General features: G+C 35.0%; 1 protein-coding gene across 1 annotated transcript in view; it reads left to right on the plus strand.

Moving 5' to 3' along the window:
- The first annotated feature begins 3,055 nt into the window (after positions 1-3,055).
- LOC130881018 (ankyrin repeat domain-containing protein 26-like) overlaps positions 3,056-18,145 on the plus strand; it is a 54,671-nt gene continuing 39,581 nt past the window's right edge. The window contains exons 1-3 of the mRNA XM_057780194.1: positions 3,056-3,294; positions 15,246-15,363; positions 16,028-16,236. Coding sequence (XP_057636177.1) covers positions 3,056-3,294; positions 15,246-15,363; positions 16,028-16,236 — 566 coding nt within the window. The remainder of the gene's footprint in view (positions 3,295-15,245; positions 15,364-16,027; positions 16,237-18,145) is intronic.

Below are 18,145 nucleotides of genomic sequence, written 5' to 3' on the forward strand. Positions count from 1 at the left end.
TATGGGTGTCCTGTGCTCTCCCACGGGGTGAGGGAGAGCGTTTGTGCCCAGGATACTGCAGAGGGCCATGCATGGCTAGGCTCATGGCCCTAGAGCAGCCAGGGTTGGGATTGACATACATGGTTTCTGTTGCCTCGAAGTGCCATTAATATACCCAGTGTCAGATTAGCTACCTAAACTTAGGTATGTTTTTTTTTTGTTGTTGTTGTTTTTTTTTTTTTTTTTTTTTTTTTTTTTGGTTTTTCGAGACAAGGTTTCCCTGTAGCTTTGGTGCCTGTCCTGAAACTAGCTCTTGTAGACCAGGCTGGCCTCGAACTCACAGAGATCCGCCTGCCTCTGCCTCCCGAGTGCTGGGATTAAAGGCATGCGCCACCACCGCCCGGCTCAGGTATGTTTCTTAAGGATCAGGATGCAATTGTGACTAAACCTTCTAATTCCTTTGCCTAAAACTAAAAAAAATTTGATATCTGTCAAAGACTATATTGAAGTTTAAATACCTCCTTAAATAAAGTTTCAGGTAAAGATAAATGGATGGAATTGAAATTCTCAAATGGGAAAATAAGAAAAATAGAATTTCTTATTTCAGATTTGAAAATTTATGGCTATTAGACATACAGTCTGTGTTTTTTTCTTTAGTGTTCGTGGTATAACTAAGTACATTTATTTGTTATGAACAGTGCCATTGGAAAGTTATGAAGATATGTGTGATGACAATAAAACTAAGAAGCCGTTGGTACGTAAATATTTAAATTTAAAAGACTGTTATTACAATTTTTTTTTTAAAAAAAAAAAACAATTTAGCTGGGTGGAGAGATGCCTTAGAGGTTGAGAGCACTGACTGCTCTTTCAGAGTTCCTGAGTTCAGTTTCCAGCAACCACATGGTGGCTCACAACCATCTGTAATGAGATCTGGTCTCTTCTGGCATCCAAGCATACATGCAGGCAGAATATTGTATATATAATAAAAAGATTTGCAAAAAATGTAGCATAGAGCAAATAGTATTATGTTTTTAAGCTTCTCTATTCAATACTCTACTATAAATATATTTAAATGATAAATGTTTCCTTCTAGAAGAGCTATAATTAATGTTAGGCTAGAAGCAACAAACTTTAAGGTAGGTAACGTAATTATTATCAAATAGATTTAATTCACATTTTTACTGTGTATCATGTTTACAAATTAAATAAGTCCAAAACTGAGTTGTGAGGCATATTGAATTAAGGCCAGTAAAAAATATAGAGGCATTCTTTTTTATAATTAATTAATTAATTTTGCAATCTGGCTGCAGTTTTCCCTCCTTTCTCTCCTTCCAGACCCTCCCCTCCCTCTTCTTCTGCTTTTATACCCTAATCCACTCCTACCTTGTTTCTGTTGAGGATAAGGCAGGTCTCCATTGATATCCACAAACATGGCATATCAAGTTGCAGTAAGACTAAACACCACCCTCACCTCCACCAGGTGTTTAGGGTGGGCAAAGAAACAGCATCCAAAAAGCCAGTAAGAGTCAGAGATCCCTTGCCCCCACTACTAGAGATTCCACATGAGGGTCAAGTACACAACTTAACATATGCAGTGTGCCTAGGTCAATTCCATCTTTGAGCCCCTGGGATCCCTGGTTAGTTGATTCTGTGGTTGTTTTTGTGGTGTCCTTGAACCCTCTGACTCCTACTGTCCTTTCTCCTCCTCTTCTTTGGGATTCCATGAGCTCCAGTTGCTCTTTGCCCTTGGGTAGAGACATTCCTAAGAGTAAAATTTTGTTAGCTTCACCACTTTCCTCAAAGATATCCAAACACTGTCAGCTCCACTGTTTATCTAAAGTGGATACGGTGCTGAATTTTATAAATGGATCTGAAGATAACATATGTGATAACATTTCTTATAGTTGCCAAATTTTATGGTGCATGAATGTGAAATTTAAAAATCGTCTTATATTTTCCAATTATTCCAAGTTAACATACTCAGAGCTCTGAAGTTCCACTGCGTTCCTTTCTTTGGGCAAACCTGGTTTCATTTTTGTGAGCACCTTCACATTTAGGTTGCCCAAGAAAAAGGAAGGTTCATAAAAGGCTGTGTGAGAACTATCTTAGTGCGGATAGAGGAGCACCCCCCCCTTTTGTTGTAGAAGAAACAAAAGTCACAATTCTAAAAGTGACTTTCAATGCTATATGTCACTAGCAGAGTGTTTCTTTTATAACAGCTATATAGAAATTAGAAATATGAGTTAGAAATGCATATATGAAAGAAAAAGCTCCAAATGAAGAGTGTCCCATTTAAAAATTTAAAAGATAAAAGAAAAAATATCTTTTCACGTAGAAATAAATGAAACAGAATTCTCCAAACTTTCCATGACCTCTTAAGACAAACTGAGCACATAAAAATTTTATGAAGTAAATTCTTAATATGCAAGAGTCAACTCATAAAGACCATTGGGGAAAACAGCTTTGTGTTATTAAAAATAGTTAACTTTAGTATCCAACTCTCAATTAAAGGTTAAAGCCAAAAGGAAGAATCGTATAAGCAGTGAAACAGAAGATGCAGTACAGGCCTCTGAAGGTACAGAAGCATCTGTGACTCCTGATGTGTCTGGGGCTACTATTGGGGCTGCTATTGTTTCTGCAGCGGTTGTTGCTGCTGCTACTCCCACTGCAGCAGCCACTGCTGCCTCTGCTGCGGTAACTGCCGTTATGGCTGCTGTTGCTCCTGCTGTTGCAGCTGCTGCCTCTGCCGCTGCAAATGTTAATGTTCTCGCTGCTGTTCCTCCTGATGCTGCACCTGACAGTTCTGTTCCTGTGGCTACTGCGACTGCCGCTGCCACTGTTACTGTGGCTTTTGTGACTGCTACTTCTCTTACTGTTGAGTTTGCTTCTGTTGCAGCAGTGGTTGCTGCTGCTGTTACTGCAGCAGCTATTTCTGCTGCTATTGGTCTTGCTGCAGCAGCTGCCTTCGTTGCTTCTGTTGCTGCTGCTGTAGCTTCTTGTGTTCCTCCTCCTGTTACCGAATAAGCTTCAATCCCTTCTACTGTTGCTGCAGCTACTGCTGCTGCATTTGCTACTTATGCTGCTGTGTCTCTTCCTGTTGCTGCCGCTGCCGCTGCTGCTGCTAACCGCTGCTTTTGTTTTTCCAGGCACTCCTGCTGTAACTACTGCTGCTACTTCTGTTGCAGTAACAGATCTTCCCAATGCTCCTTCTCCTGCACCTACTACTGCTGCTATAAAAACCTTTATTCCACAGAGAAACTATGTAGAAGCTAGAAAGCCACAACCTGCTGTTGAGGAGACAGAGAAACATGATGGGTAAGGCTAGGAAGAACTCAACCGAGGTATTGTTTCTGCCCTGTACATTAATTCTACTTCTTGATAATTTCCATGCCTAACGTGAGGTTTGACTAGGGATAATCTTGGACAGCCAACAAGCAAACCAGGACAAAGAACATTAGGTAATATTGTATACCATCAATGTTGATGAATTTTGTTTAAAATATTACAATCTGGGTGTCAAATGTGAGGCAAAAGAAATTTGGAAACCAGTATGTATATCAGTTTTAAGCCATAATATGGTAACAGTGATTCATTTAAAAAATATCACAACTTTGATCTAACAATTTAATTTCACTTTGAGGATGGGCTCTTTTAGAATAGAAAAATGTTTTTAAGCATAACCACAAACATTCTGATAATCAATATAGTATATCATAGGCAAAATAGAAAAGGTGCACATATATGTGATACATAATAAACATTGTTGAAGAATGTTTAATATACAGGTTTTGAATGTGCTTGTAGATGCATGCACAAGAAACAAGGAAATTTTTTTCTGGATACTTGTCCTGAGTGTGAGATGTCTCCAGCAGTAGAGGCCCATGCATGTTCCCTCCCATCTGGGGTTCAAGTGTAAGTATATATCCCATAGTAATTTCAGAAACCTGAAAATAAATTAGGACTGTCAGCAGGATAGGAGGATTGGGGAGCAGTAATGAAGGGAATAATGGAATATAAGATATCAGATCAGGAAAATGAGAAAGAGGGGGCCTCTAATTAAGTAGGGGGAAGAGAAATACAGCAGAAGGAAAGGGGCAGTAAAATAATAGTAAGTATTCTAAAGAAAGTAATAAGGAATTAACTATCTACCTGAAAAAATATACTACACATAAGTTTGTGTGTGTGTGTGTGTGTGTGTATATATATATATATATATATATATATAAGTTAGAACAAACTTTTTTTATATGAGCTGATAATTACCATCCATGAGTCAAAGAATTCCTAACCAAAACCTCAAGATCATACATGAGATGCCCTCTTTTAAGGTGTTGATCACAATTGTCCAAGAAATCTTACATACTAATAGTCTTTAAAATATTAAAATGACTATTTCTATTGCATTTGGTTGCTTCCCAGATGTAAATTTCTATTGCTGAAGGCACCATGCACTTCAAGATGCAGGGCCCTGATGCTCCTGAGCTGGAACTCATTGAGAAGTAGCTCCCATGATACCATGCAATCTTTCAAAAATTATATATTAAAAATAAATGCATATTTCATATATGTATGTATATATACATATATATACATGCATGCATGGACAATGATAAAAAAGATGAAATAAATTTGTAACAGCAAAAATAGCTACAGTGGAGGGTTTGAAAGAATATTGAAGGATTAAATGATGTACATACATAAATTCAAAAATAAGATCATTAAAAATAAAATAAGAAGCCGAGCGGTGGTGGCGCACGCCTTTAATCCCAGCACTCGGGAGGCAGAGGTAGGCGGATCTCTGTGAGTTCGAGGCCAGCCTGGTCTACAAGAGCTAGTTCCAGGACAGGAACCAAAAGCTACGGAGAAACCCTATCTCGAAAAATCAAAAAAAATAAATAAATAAATAAATGAAATAAAAATAAACTTGATGTAGTAATTCATATTTAATAGTATACACACTACTATGATTGCTTTGTCTTGACTGTCAGAAAATTTATCAAAATTAATTTTTCATAATTTTATTAACACCGAAATTATTTTCCATTTTCTATTCTATTTATTACTAAATTGTACTTATAGAAGATACTATGTGATTTTATATATATATACATATATATATATATGAACTTTACAAATGGCATAACTAGTTATAAGGCATCTTCTATGAATACCTAATCATTTTAGATATTAGCTTTTTTTATGTGTTAATGTTACCTAAAAATATGTTTTCTATTTATAGGGACAAAAAGAACAAACCTAAAGAAAAAATTAAGGTATTGTATAAACAGGTGTTAATTTGTTCAATATATTTTATGAAAGACAGGAATATATTACAAAAACAACTATATTTAATTGCAAAATTAGATAATGCTGATTGTAATGGCACTTCCATGGAGTCTCAGCAGTCACGAGACTGAAGTTGGAGGATTTCCATGAGATCCTGACTAACCTGAACTCATTTATAGGTTCCAGGCAAGCCTAAAATACAAAAAAAGAAGAGTCTGAAAAAGAAGGGCAAAATCTGTAGAACTTTTTGTTTAAATATAGTATATTTGAATGTTTAAGAAGGTAGCTATTGTAAAATGCCTTGCAAATTGGTAATTTCAAAAGGTACGCTTTTCTCTGATTATAAAAGAAGATGAATTATCCCCTTTGTAGACAGTATTTTTTATCTTACAGGTTCTAAAGTCAAAAAGAGACATACATGATCTTAATGCCTTGTCTCGAATAATTGAATCGTGTTCAGCAGAAGGTGAGTTTCCAATAACATTGCATTAATATAAAGTGATTTTTGTATTACATGTACACACACTGCTTGTAACTGCCTGTGGAACCCTGCTGAGTTGTCATGCTCTTCATACAAGAATTATCCTTGAACTAATCTAAAATGAAAGCACTGTATTCTCTTGGTCAAATGCTATGGCCATGACCAATGCCTCCTCTTTGTTGACTCTGATTAGTCCCTGTGCCTTCACACTTTTGAGGTCATGTTACCATTATCTCCACATAGACCAGCAGTAAATCTAGAACCATCATCCTTGCTATCAAATCTTCTGAGACCTCTGTCACATGTCTGTGTGCTTCTATATATTTCTAAAAAAAATGATATTTGATTTCTCCTGTCCCTCATTTAAAAATCAACTGCCACTTCTCAGTGCTAGATTATGAAACATTTCACTCTTCTATCTTCATCCCAGGCTGGTGAGTACTGAATTCAACCTTCCCAACCCCAACACCTTTAGTTTGGTCACTTTCTGCCTGACTAGTGGCAAATCAAAAGTTTTTAAAAGCTAATATGAGTGATAAGTCTTTATAGTGTACAAGAGGATATTTCACAGCACTCCCTCTTTTCTGTCTAATTAAAAAGTAAAATTTTACCTTTAACAAAGTAAAATTTTATATAACAAAATCAGTTATTAAGTAAGAATTACAATTAGAGTATCCAGTATATTTGTATTTTGCAAACTAGCAAAAACATTCTATTCTCTGTATTGTCTTAGTGAGTTTAAAGTTTTGAATTTAAGTTACTTTCTATTATAAATAAGGAAAACTATTATAAGTATTTAGTCTCCAACTTCATCAAAGACCCCAGAAGGGTGAAAATTTACCTAACAACAGGAACATCTCACTGCCTGAACAATCACCCAAAGTTCTTCAGTCACGTTCAGTCATGCATCTTTTGCCTACAGGCCTAGTATATCTGACACACTTTCTTGTGAAACAGTAAATTCTGAAGGGCTATCCTACCTTGGTAAAGTTTTGCAGTTCCCTCATTTTGTTCTCCTTGCCAAGTTTGTACAATAGCTATCATCAGTTAGGGTAAGGGCAGTTTCTTTGATCATATGGCTATATTTTGCCATAAAGAAAACAAATTCCACATGTAGTTTCTGTGATGCCCATTATCTCTGAAGTAGATTGGTGCTGCCAGGCATAGAAGTGTCTCACTGTCATTAAATCCTTAAGTAGTTAAACATATTAAATGTTATATTATGTATATCGTTGAAGTGTTTTAAGACCATCTATCTAAACATATCTATGTATGACCTTGAAAATATGCCTAACATGACTATAATGTTGACTATTATAGATTACTATTAACCTGTATTTCTTAATTATATATTACATTTTTAAATGAGCTGTATAAACATAAACCTTAAACAAGAGTATGATATACATACAATATAATGAAATTATCTTTTAAATTTTATTAATAAGTCATAATCCATATAAATGTAAAATATTTAAGATTAATAGCTGTTTTTTGATTAGATTCAATAATCTCCCCATTGATCTTACAATTTCCATACCACCCCTTTTTCTTTTTAGAAAAGATCCTTGAATCTAATATCTTTTGTTCAGCTTTTTTTTCTATTCCCAATAACAATATGTGACAACCCCTTTAAGGATAACAAACATCTATAGTCAATTATTAGGCAATGTTGATGTAGTTTTCTAGACTACTTTCTGCTTATTGGAGTCACTGGTAATCTTTTGAGGACCCTATGAAAATTTAGGAATTTAGACCAGTCCTGACTGGAGTACTCTGTGAGTCTAGATCATGTCAGCCAGCAGCCTTGAAGCTGTTCTGCATGTAGAATATAGAGGAAACTGCAACAGAGGTGCTCTAAATCATTGGATCATCTGTGTCATTCGTTTCCATCAGAGATTTTTCAGGGAGTCATTCTCAATCAAACCATAATTTTTTAAACACAGAATGAACTCACAGCCTCTCATTCCCTGTGGGAACAAAAGCAAAAACTTTTCTCCAAAGTAGCATATCTTTTGACTTAAATTTGAAGTCAAGATATTTTTAAAATATGCATGTTGGTTTAATCTAGCAGCTTTCTTAATGAAATGACTCTCAGCACACATCCAATTAAAATGTAGAGTTATAGACCTTAGTCCCAAAAGATACACCTATAGAACAATTGAGCAAAAGGGGACAGAAATGGTTTAAGAGTCAAATAATCACAGTGTTTGCTGTGATACTGATCCTCCTAATTATATCAGAAGCTGCACCATACAGTCTCACAAACATTACATTACAACATAACATTCAACGAGAATTTAATGGAACTAATTTTTGAGTTATGGTGACCACAGGTTCCTCTGTTGTTTACAGGAATAATGTTCCTGCAGAACATTGGTAATTCATCAGAAAGTACAGCTGATTGCAGTAATGGTCTGTCTGCGGCTTGTACCTAGTTCAGGCTATAACTATCAATTCAAATTTATATTTGAATTTCACTCTTCTCAGTCTCCTTGCCTAACTTACAAGATCTGCCCAACATCCTGTAAATTATGAACTTATCTAGCTCAGTCAATAGGATGCTTTCTGCCACTATGTGAACATGGCTGTAGCATCATGTGAACATTTCAACTGCTTTCACCTCAGACTCAGGAATGCTCTGGCATCCTTGTGTTCATTTCTATGCTAAATATTTGAGGACCCTGTGCAAATACGCAGAATTCTTTCTCTGCATTTTTCTTTTCTCTGTTAGTTTAATGCTCTTGGCCAAAACTGCATTAGTTTTAAGGTATGATCAGCTTCATCATCTTAGAGCTGGGAGCCTGAGCAAACGTTTGGTCTGGTATCCAGGGCTGTAGGAGAGTTGGGGAAATGCCCTGGCAGTGATTTTAACCACAAACCCACAATTTTTTTTTCATTTGTGACATGCTCATGCCATGTAGCTCCAGATGAATGAAAACTGAAAATGTTTCAGACTTACCTTCCTATGTGCTGAGTCTATAGACATGGAGGAAAGCTTCTTTCTCTTTGTTCCATGACCTACAATGGTCCATTTTTCTCTATCATAGACAGAAATACATTGCTCAAACTTCAGTATGTTCTCTATATTGGCATAGATGTGTCTTACTTGCTGTGTGTCTTCTTTCTGCCTTCTTTTTTGTTTCCATATTCAGCCCTCATTCTCCCTGGGATTAGTGTTGAGGCTCAGTGCAAATTAATTTTGTTCGTTGATATGAAAACTCAGCTTTATTGCGATGCTTATCAGAAGTCATAATGGACATTTGTCTGCTCTATCTGCTAAACTTTGAGTAATATTAGAGATCTAGTTTGTTTCTTCTCCAGAACTTAGTATAATGAGTGCTGTTTTATCATAGAATGTGCTTACTTATTTTATTTTTATGTTTTCTTTTTCATACAGATCCTGGGAGCTCCTTAAAATGTACACCTGCATTTGATCCATATAAAGAGTTAGGAGAACTTGAGAAAACCAATGTTCAATTACTCTCTGAAAAAACTAAACTGAAAAATGAATTATCTAAAGTAAAAGAAGAGAACTCATGGTTAGAGAAAAAACTTGTAAGAAGGAAAGAAAGAAATTGTATGCTGAGGTATAACACCATAGTCCTTTGTAGAACACTTGCTCTGTTTATACTGAAGATTGGCAAAAGGATTTTGGAAATTTCTTAAATTCCTTTTGACATTTTGTGATAGAGAGGGTAAATGGATTTTGATGATTTCTTAGTTTCTTTTTGACATTTTGCAAGAGAAAATTTCTGTGTTTAAAGGGCAGAAGAAATTTTTAGAAATAATAAATCCACTATATAATCATTAATATTTTTAATTTCTTTGTCTCATACATAGATAACCGAATGCATATGCCCTTTAAAATCCCAATGTAATATGTATATGGAGCCAGCCTACCACAATTAAGCATCTGTATTAGACAAGTAGGATTTTATGGGACATTTTGTTATGTATTACAAATTATTCTGTAAGAAACAAAACTGAGGAGAATAATTTCCACTATTTCTAAATGCTTATAATGAATGTTTCCCATGCAGAAATTTGTTGAAATACTTAGAAGCTCAAACTTATTTTAATATTTTTTTAATATTTCTCCTGTAAAATATGATCATTCTTATTAAGCGGTATCTTGGTTTTCTATTGCTCTGAAGAGACACCATGACCACAGCAACTCCTATAAAAGAAAACATTTGACTGGGGGCTTGCTTACCATTTCAAAGTCTTAGTCCATTGTCATCATGGCTTGGAACATGGTGGCAGGGAGCATGGTGTCATGCAAACAGATGCTAAAGCTGTATCCGAAACTGTACTTCCTGTTATCAGGGCAGAAAAAGAAAGTAAAACTGGGCCTGGCATGGGGTTTTGAAACCTCAAAGCCTACCCCCTGTGACACACTTCCTCAAATAAAGCCACACCAATTTGAACAAGGCCACCTCCTAAGCATTCTAATCCTCAAACAATTCCACTGCATTCAAGTACATGAGCCTATGGGACCCATTCTTGTTCACATCATTACAAGTGATTATTTTAATCTGCTAACAAATTTAATATGTATTTTGGGTGATTCTTTGTATCAAACCTAGGACCTTACATGTGGTAGGCATCTCTTTACTTAGTCATACTCAAGTAATGGTTAAATTAACCAATTAAATTCTATCAATTAAAGAGAAAAAACAGTAATTTAAGTCCTTTTCTTTTAAAAGCATATTGATGTTTATTATTATGATCACCATTACTTGCTATTAAAATTCCCCAAATGAATTCTTAAATTGTTCATAAAATACATAATAAATAGCAAAATAAGTAGAAATTGTGATAAAATGGATACATGAAAAGAATGCTCATAGATATTAGGTTGTGTATCTTTCTTTAAAGTTTAGAAGTTAGAATAGAAATGAAAACTCAGAGTATAAATTTTGGAAATGTTATAAGCCACTTATGAGAGTCCAATTTATAAAATGAACATTTTGTTTTCTGACTAGAGTAATTCTAAGATTAGCTTATTTAACCACAGATCAACCATAAAAGAACAAGTAAAGATGAGAAGCAAAATAATTTGTGCTTATAATGGATTTGAAGAGGATCAGAGAGAGGAAGAAGAGATGATTGAGAGAAGAGAGCAATACAACAGACAAGTTACAGAGACACATGAACTTGAAATGTATCTGAAAACAAGAGATGTGGGATTAAAGCAGGTAATTAATCTTTAAGAAAAATAGTATTGCAACTTCAGCCCACTAATATGTAAATATGCCTTGATTTAATATTTCACTTTTTAACAGATATGTAACCACAAAAACATTTTCTTTGTCAGTTTTATCACTATGCAAACTTAATTAGTATATACATAGAAAGCCTTGGCAAATCTCCCATGCTGGTATCTTTGTTTCTGGCTTCTCAGACCCAAAATAACCACACACAAGCTATATTATTAAAGTCGCTGCTTGGTCTATTAGCTCTAAATCTTACTGGCTAGCACTTACATCTTAATTTAATCCATTTCATTAATCTGTGTATCTCCACATGGCTGTGGTTTACTGGATAAAGTTCCGTAGAGCATCCGACGTTTGTCTGTGGCAGGACTACATGACTTCTCCCAAGTCTGCCTTCTTTCTCCCAGCATTCAGTTTAGTTTCCCTGCCTACCTCTATTCTGCCCTTCCAGGCACAAGACAGATTCTTGATTAACCAGTGCTATTCACAACATACAGAGGGGAATACCACCTTTCCTTCTCTGTCTAAATAAAACTGAAGGTTTTAACATTAACATAGTAAAATTACATATAACAAAACAGGTATCAAGCAAGAATGACAACTACAATATTTATATCTACTTTATCTTTTTTCATAACTAAGGAAAACTATAATTATATCTATTCAACTCCATCAAAGACTCCAAAAGGATAGAATATTACCTAAGTTAACAGAAAATGCATGGTAAGTAACTTCCAAAACTCTAGAATTGACAGAGACATCTTGCTACCTAGACAGTCACCCAAAAAGTTCTTCTGTATCATTGCTAGCCTCTACCTTCACCTTATTGACCTATAGTGTCAGGTAGACTTTTTCATGAAGCAGGAAATTTCAAACACATGTCTACCTATACTAGCAGTTTGTCAGTCACTTTCTTCTGTGTCCTTCAGAAAGTCTAGCAGACTCTTTCATGAGCCAGGAACCCCGATGAATCATCTCACATTTGTGCAAGTTCAGCAGTCATTTTTCTTTGGGTCCTTCATGTTCAGTTCATACAGCATAATATCAAGCAGTTCAGGCAAGAGCAGCTTCTTGCCCATATGGCTAACCAATGCCATAAGGAGCCTCTTTAGTGTCTATCATCCTCTTGAAGTAGATTGATTGCTGCCAGGAGCAGATATGTCTCATTGTCATGAAAGGTCTAAGTTTTTAAGACATTTTAAATGCAATATTCTGTAGTCTTTGAAAGTTTTGAAGAATATCTAACTGTTTGTATCTCTATATATCTAGACATGACTACAAGGTAGACTATTATAGATGTTCATCTGTTAACCTATATTTCTTAATTATACATTACATTATTAAATGACCTGTACAAATCAATAACTTATCAAGAAGAGAAATGTACATATAAAAGATTTATCTAAAATTTGTATCAATAAACCAAGATCCATACCAATGTAAAGTATTCATCTTTATAGCATATTCTCCTTTAAATGTAAACAAACATTTATAACAATATTTAGGAATTTGGGCATAGTTGTCTTCAAACTGGTTCCTGCTTTTTGTTGGGCGAGGTATTTTTTGGGAGTGTACACAGAAACTTTTTGAGGTGGTGGATACAGTACAATATTTTCCAGACACAGTACAGCTTATGCATATATGAACTCACAGAGACTGTAACAACATGCACAAGACTGCTCAGGTTCAAACCAGAAAAAACAAATCCCAACACTTAGGAGATGGAATCACAAATTCTCACCATAATCAAAAAGATTTTAATGATTGGCACATAGTTGGGAAGAGAAAATCACTTCTCTCCAGTAGAATGTCACTGAGTATATCAAACAGTCTACATGCCCAGCAAGAGTTGCCAACACAAAATGGACTTCATGGGTGTGAGTGTGTGTTCACTTTTTCTTTTAGTTTGGTATTTTTCATCTCATTGATTTTATTTTCCTTTATCTGTTTTGAGTTCCATTTTTTGTTGTCTGCAGTTTTTCTTGTGTTTTTTTCTTTGAGTAAATGAGGAAAAGATGAAGTTGGGAATATGGTAGAGTAGGATGTAATATGGGATGATTTGGGGAAGAGGAAAGAACATGATTGAAATATATTGTATAGAAGAGATTATACAAAATGATAAAAATAAAACTGATATGACAGAATAAGAGTGCAAAGTAAACTAGTAAATAATTAAGATAGTCAAATATTTTTCTCATGTAAAGAGTCCAGAGAAACTCGTTTTGTAGTGTGATTGCAATGCTTTCCTATCAGTGGCTTTAGCTACCTCTGAGGATCATTCCATCTACACACAAGTTAATAAATGACATAATATGCAGGCTTTTTTAGGGGAAGCATTATTTTGGATAGCTTATACCTAAATCCCTATGTTGTGATACATGTACTATAAAATAAAGGGATGAAGTTACCATCGGCTAGTGGAATTAGTGAAAGTTGCATGCAGAGCTGGACACGTATCCTTTCTCCGTATTCCAATGCAATTAAGAATGAATTAGTTTGCTTAGATAGAGGAATCCTGTCACTGTGTCACACAAAAATAAAAATGTGTGTATTGCGTGAAAAACTTCTCAGTACTGAAGAGCTGTAGATATTGTTACAATTTGCATTTTACTGATTAATAAAACCTGAGACATGGGACTTTAACTTGTTTCAGAACAAACATCTTGTAGTAATCGGAGCTGGGATTAAGGCTCACACATTCACACTCAGCATTAGTGTTTAAACTGTCTCAACACCTTGGTCACACCCTTCAATAAAATATCTAATAATAACAAAAATTCTCATGTTAGGCACTAGGAAGATAGCACAAAATGTTTACAAGCATGCAGAAAGACTTGTGTTCAGTCCTCTGAACCCATTAAAAATAGACATGATAGTGCCTGCTGTGATCACAGCTCTGGAGAGGCAGCAGTGAATGGTTCTTGAGAGTTCATTACCAACCTACCTAATCTACTTTTTCAGTTCCATACTTAATAGAAAGAAAATAAAAGACAACAGCCCCCAAAGAACACTTCAGATTGTCTTCAGTTACAACTGTGATCTTGCCACTCCACACAACCTATACATTACACAATATTATGTCAATGTTTACCATTGCTGGTATAGCTTTGGTCATATGTGTATATATACACAATTTTTTAAGTTAAAATGACTATGTAGTCCTTGTAAATCAAAATCACAAAGGCCACAAGGGCCTTTCCCCTTTTATTTTTGTCAGCTTCAATATTTGATTAGAGATAAAATAGAAACATAAGGAACTAAAGTCCTTTAGCAGCATTAGCTCATTTTTATGAACAGTGAGGCCATATTACTTCCTGCTCTGTGGGTTGGGAGAATCCTGGTGCAACAACTGAATTAAACCTGTAGTGGTAGCATCAAAGCAGTCATAAAGTATGAGTATAAGAGGGTCTTCCCTTACTTTATAAAAAGCCTTATCACATCAAGAGATGATAGCTCAGTTTATATGAAAGTATTTGATGGCTCAATTTATATCAAAGTATTAACAAAATTATTTTTTATCTTTCATTCAGTTACAAAAAGAAAAAGAATATGTACAGAGGATGGAAGATCACCTACACATGTAAACTTTAAATTGGCATATATTTATATAGAAAATAAATAATATGAAATTTATATAACTTACAGTTAATATGAAAACACTGTGAAACTGTTAAATGTTTCTCAAAATTCACAACACAGTTTGGGAAGTAACTCAACAGTATATCATGGCTCCGCATGCATGTGGAATATTAGTTCCCAAATAGTACCAACCAAAAAAATATGTAATTTTCATGTACCTACATCTTGTTTATTCTTTTATCAAAAGCTCAAAAATGGTACAATTTTACAATTTGTTCATCGTGGACATTTGGTATATTTATTTTATAAAGTCACTGTTTCATATGAGCATATAAATGTTATGTGTTGGTTTGTGTGTGTGAGTGTGTAAGCATTTAGAAAAGGGACTGAGAGAAGGAATAGAGAGTTCTAATGGGAAGTGAGAAGGTATTAACACAGGATTAGTTGGGATATTTGAGTCAAGAAAACAAGAGTAGGTAGGAGAAAGAAGAATCCAGGAAGAGGGAAAGGGGAGGGGAGAAGATGGTTTTTTAATGGCAACAAAGAATAAAGTACAATAATAGACTTCTGTGAAAATCTTTCAATGAAACATGATATTGTTTGACATGTATGACATCTAAACCTTCAAAAGTAAAAATAATGTGGCATTTAAAATTGGTATGTGAAAAAATTATTCTAAAATATACTTGAATATCTTTTAGGTTAGAACTAGAAAATGCCTCAATAATGGCTACAGTGAAGAACCAAAAGAAGGAAATAGAACATCTACAGAAACATCTGCAAGACACACACCACAGCCTGGAACCCAGTCCCAGTTCGGTATGTCCATTTCATGTTTCCTTTCTGTCAATGAAAAGAAATACTTTAAGAAACATATGAAATATCTCATTAAAAATACTTTAATGTTAAATAATTTTGTGCATACAGAGTGTTTTAATCTGCCTTCTAATACCTACACTTTAATTCTTTTCTCATTACTTTTACACTTTTACTACTTTTTTATGTGCCCATTTTGGGGTTGTTTTTAATGTGGTGTTTAAGCTCACTGATGCCAGTATGTACATGGCTATGACACCATCTACTGGAGTATGGCTAGACTCTGAGGTTTTCATCCATGGAGAAGGCAACTCCATCTTTGATAAGTCATCAATTTCTCTTTGAATCAACTAACTCCATGGGAAGCAACGGTTCAGGATGAATAGCATAGCTTGGGGCTAGAGTGTGTTCCTAGCAAGGCGCCAATGTGTGAGATCAGTTCCCAATACCATATAAATGAGTAGGTTTTCTAACAATTCAGATTTAATACTGCTTATACTGGCAATGAATATTTTAAACAGGAACATATTTTTCACACATTTGAAAAATCGTTGTCTGAATCATTTTCTCAACCCTGAAAGACTAAAATGTCAAAAGGCAGAGAGTCAAATATACTAGCATTATTTGAGTAATATTTTCTCTAAATATAAATTTCAATTTGTGGTAGGCACCGACAGCTGCTCAGAAAAATAAGAACATTAGTAAGAAGCACACTTCGGTAATAACTGAGATGGAAAACACAATAAAGAGCTTACAGTCTGAAGTCTCCAGACTTAAAACTTCCAAAGAGTCAAGCAAAAGAAAACTTGAAAAGTACAAGCAATACTATCTGGAAGAAATAAGAAATAATAACTTATTATTATATGAACTAAACAGGTGAGTAAATGAAAATGTCACAGAAGATGCAATCAGCTAATTCAGTCATTGCTAAATAGTATTTTAGTAAAGTTGAATATGGAGACCAATGGAATTAGAAAGCTACCTGGCAATGTGTGTTTGGAAAGTTAGATCAGAAGGTGGTCTCTGATAAAACGTTGTTTGAGGCATATTTTATTCCCATCCCTCTTTTAGTCATACTCATATAGTTAATCCAAGCACCCAGATTTTCAGCCACATATTTCTAAAAGTTTCTAGTTAGATTCAGCCATGTGGGTATAAAGTTGCTCATCAATATATACAAAGAACACACATGCACAGAATGATGTCAGCAGATTGTGTTACTTCCTGCCTGATGTGGATCTGGAAATCAGACAAGGGCAGCTGAAGAATAAATAAGAACAGCACATGGACACATGGACATAAAGATGGGGTCAGACGGGGTATATGTACTCTGATAAACGATTACTACTACTGCCATGGTGCTTTACTTCAGTGTATTAACCTTGTACAGCACCAGGGTGGAAGGGTCTGTTGTTTACTCTCTTAGGCAAGCCATCTAAAGCTGCAGCATCCAGGAAGAGGAAGAAGCTTCCGTTGCCAGTGTTTGCACCACATTTAACTCTTTCCAGTTCACAAAGCTTTGCCAATCCTCTGAGTCCCATCTTGGAAAGGTTTTACCTGTCACTTTACTGAGACTCTGGAAACCTTGACATGGATGTTCCCATGTCAACAGTACACATTCACTCAGCACTTCACTCCCTTAGGCCTTCTTTTCTCCTCTTCCCACAAGGCTGTACGTGTATGTGTGTGTGTGTGTGTGTGTGTGTGTGTGTAACAGTAATAATCAAAGGAGGTCATTAAATACAGAAAGAATAGACATGGGATAGGTTGGAGGGAGACTAGATAAATAGAGACATAATAAATTTGTAGTTTAATTGGGAGGGTGTTTTTCAAGATAGGGTATCACTATGTATCTCTGACTGTTTCAGAACTCACTATGTAGACCAGATTGCTCTCGATCAGCCTGCCTTTACTTCCCATGTGTGCCAAACCATTATGCTTTAACTTTTAAAAAAATGTAATTAAAAAAAATGCTTGGCTGTTTTCGGGTGAGTACAACTGAAACTCCCGGGGAAAGTGCCGTTAGTTCTAGTGAAATCTGGAAAATTAACTCTTCCCCACTGTTAACTTTTGTCTTATGTGTAAAACTTCACATGTTTTATGTTCCTTGTACTTAGAATAGAGAAGAACACAATAGTAAAAGAGGTTCATACAAATCACAGTGTTATCAAAGATAATTTTTTGTCGGTAAGAGAACATGTGTAGAAGCCAAGAAGAAACCAGTCCAATATCTGATTCCTGAGTACTTTTGAAATAGCTGAATAGACTCAAAGTTCCATTTGTTTTTCTGTTTGTTTATCATCACTCAGCCAGTTGCTTGCTTCTCTTATTGCTTAGTGTGTGTTATGGCTTTTGTCAACTTGACACAAACCTAAACATGCCACATACCTTGGAAAAGGAAATCTAATTTGAGAAGTTGCTCCTGTCAGATTTGACCTGTGGCACCAATGTGTGATATTTTCTATACAAAACCTGACAGCAAATGCTTGAGAGAATGTCATTTTGGATGCTTCCTCTAACTTCCTAACTCTCCTTCCTAGCAGCAATGTTTATTGCTTTTTATAGCTTTGTTTTATTAATTGTATATATTTTGAGAATATAATGTGATGTTTTACTAAATTTAAATATAGTTAATATGTTAGTAAATAATGAATGTTAATATACTCATCATATCACATAATTATATTTTGAATTCAAGTATTTCTAATCTGACCTCAATATTTATTATTCCTCTTAGCACCAGCTTACCAGTTAAGTAGTCATATTTTGCTGCTATCTTGTATAT

The sequence above is a fragment of the Chionomys nivalis genome, chromosome 9 (assembly GCF_950005125.1).
Source record: "Chionomys nivalis chromosome 9, mChiNiv1.1, whole genome shotgun sequence".
NCBI lineage: Eukaryota > Metazoa > Chordata > Mammalia > Rodentia > Cricetidae > Chionomys > Chionomys nivalis.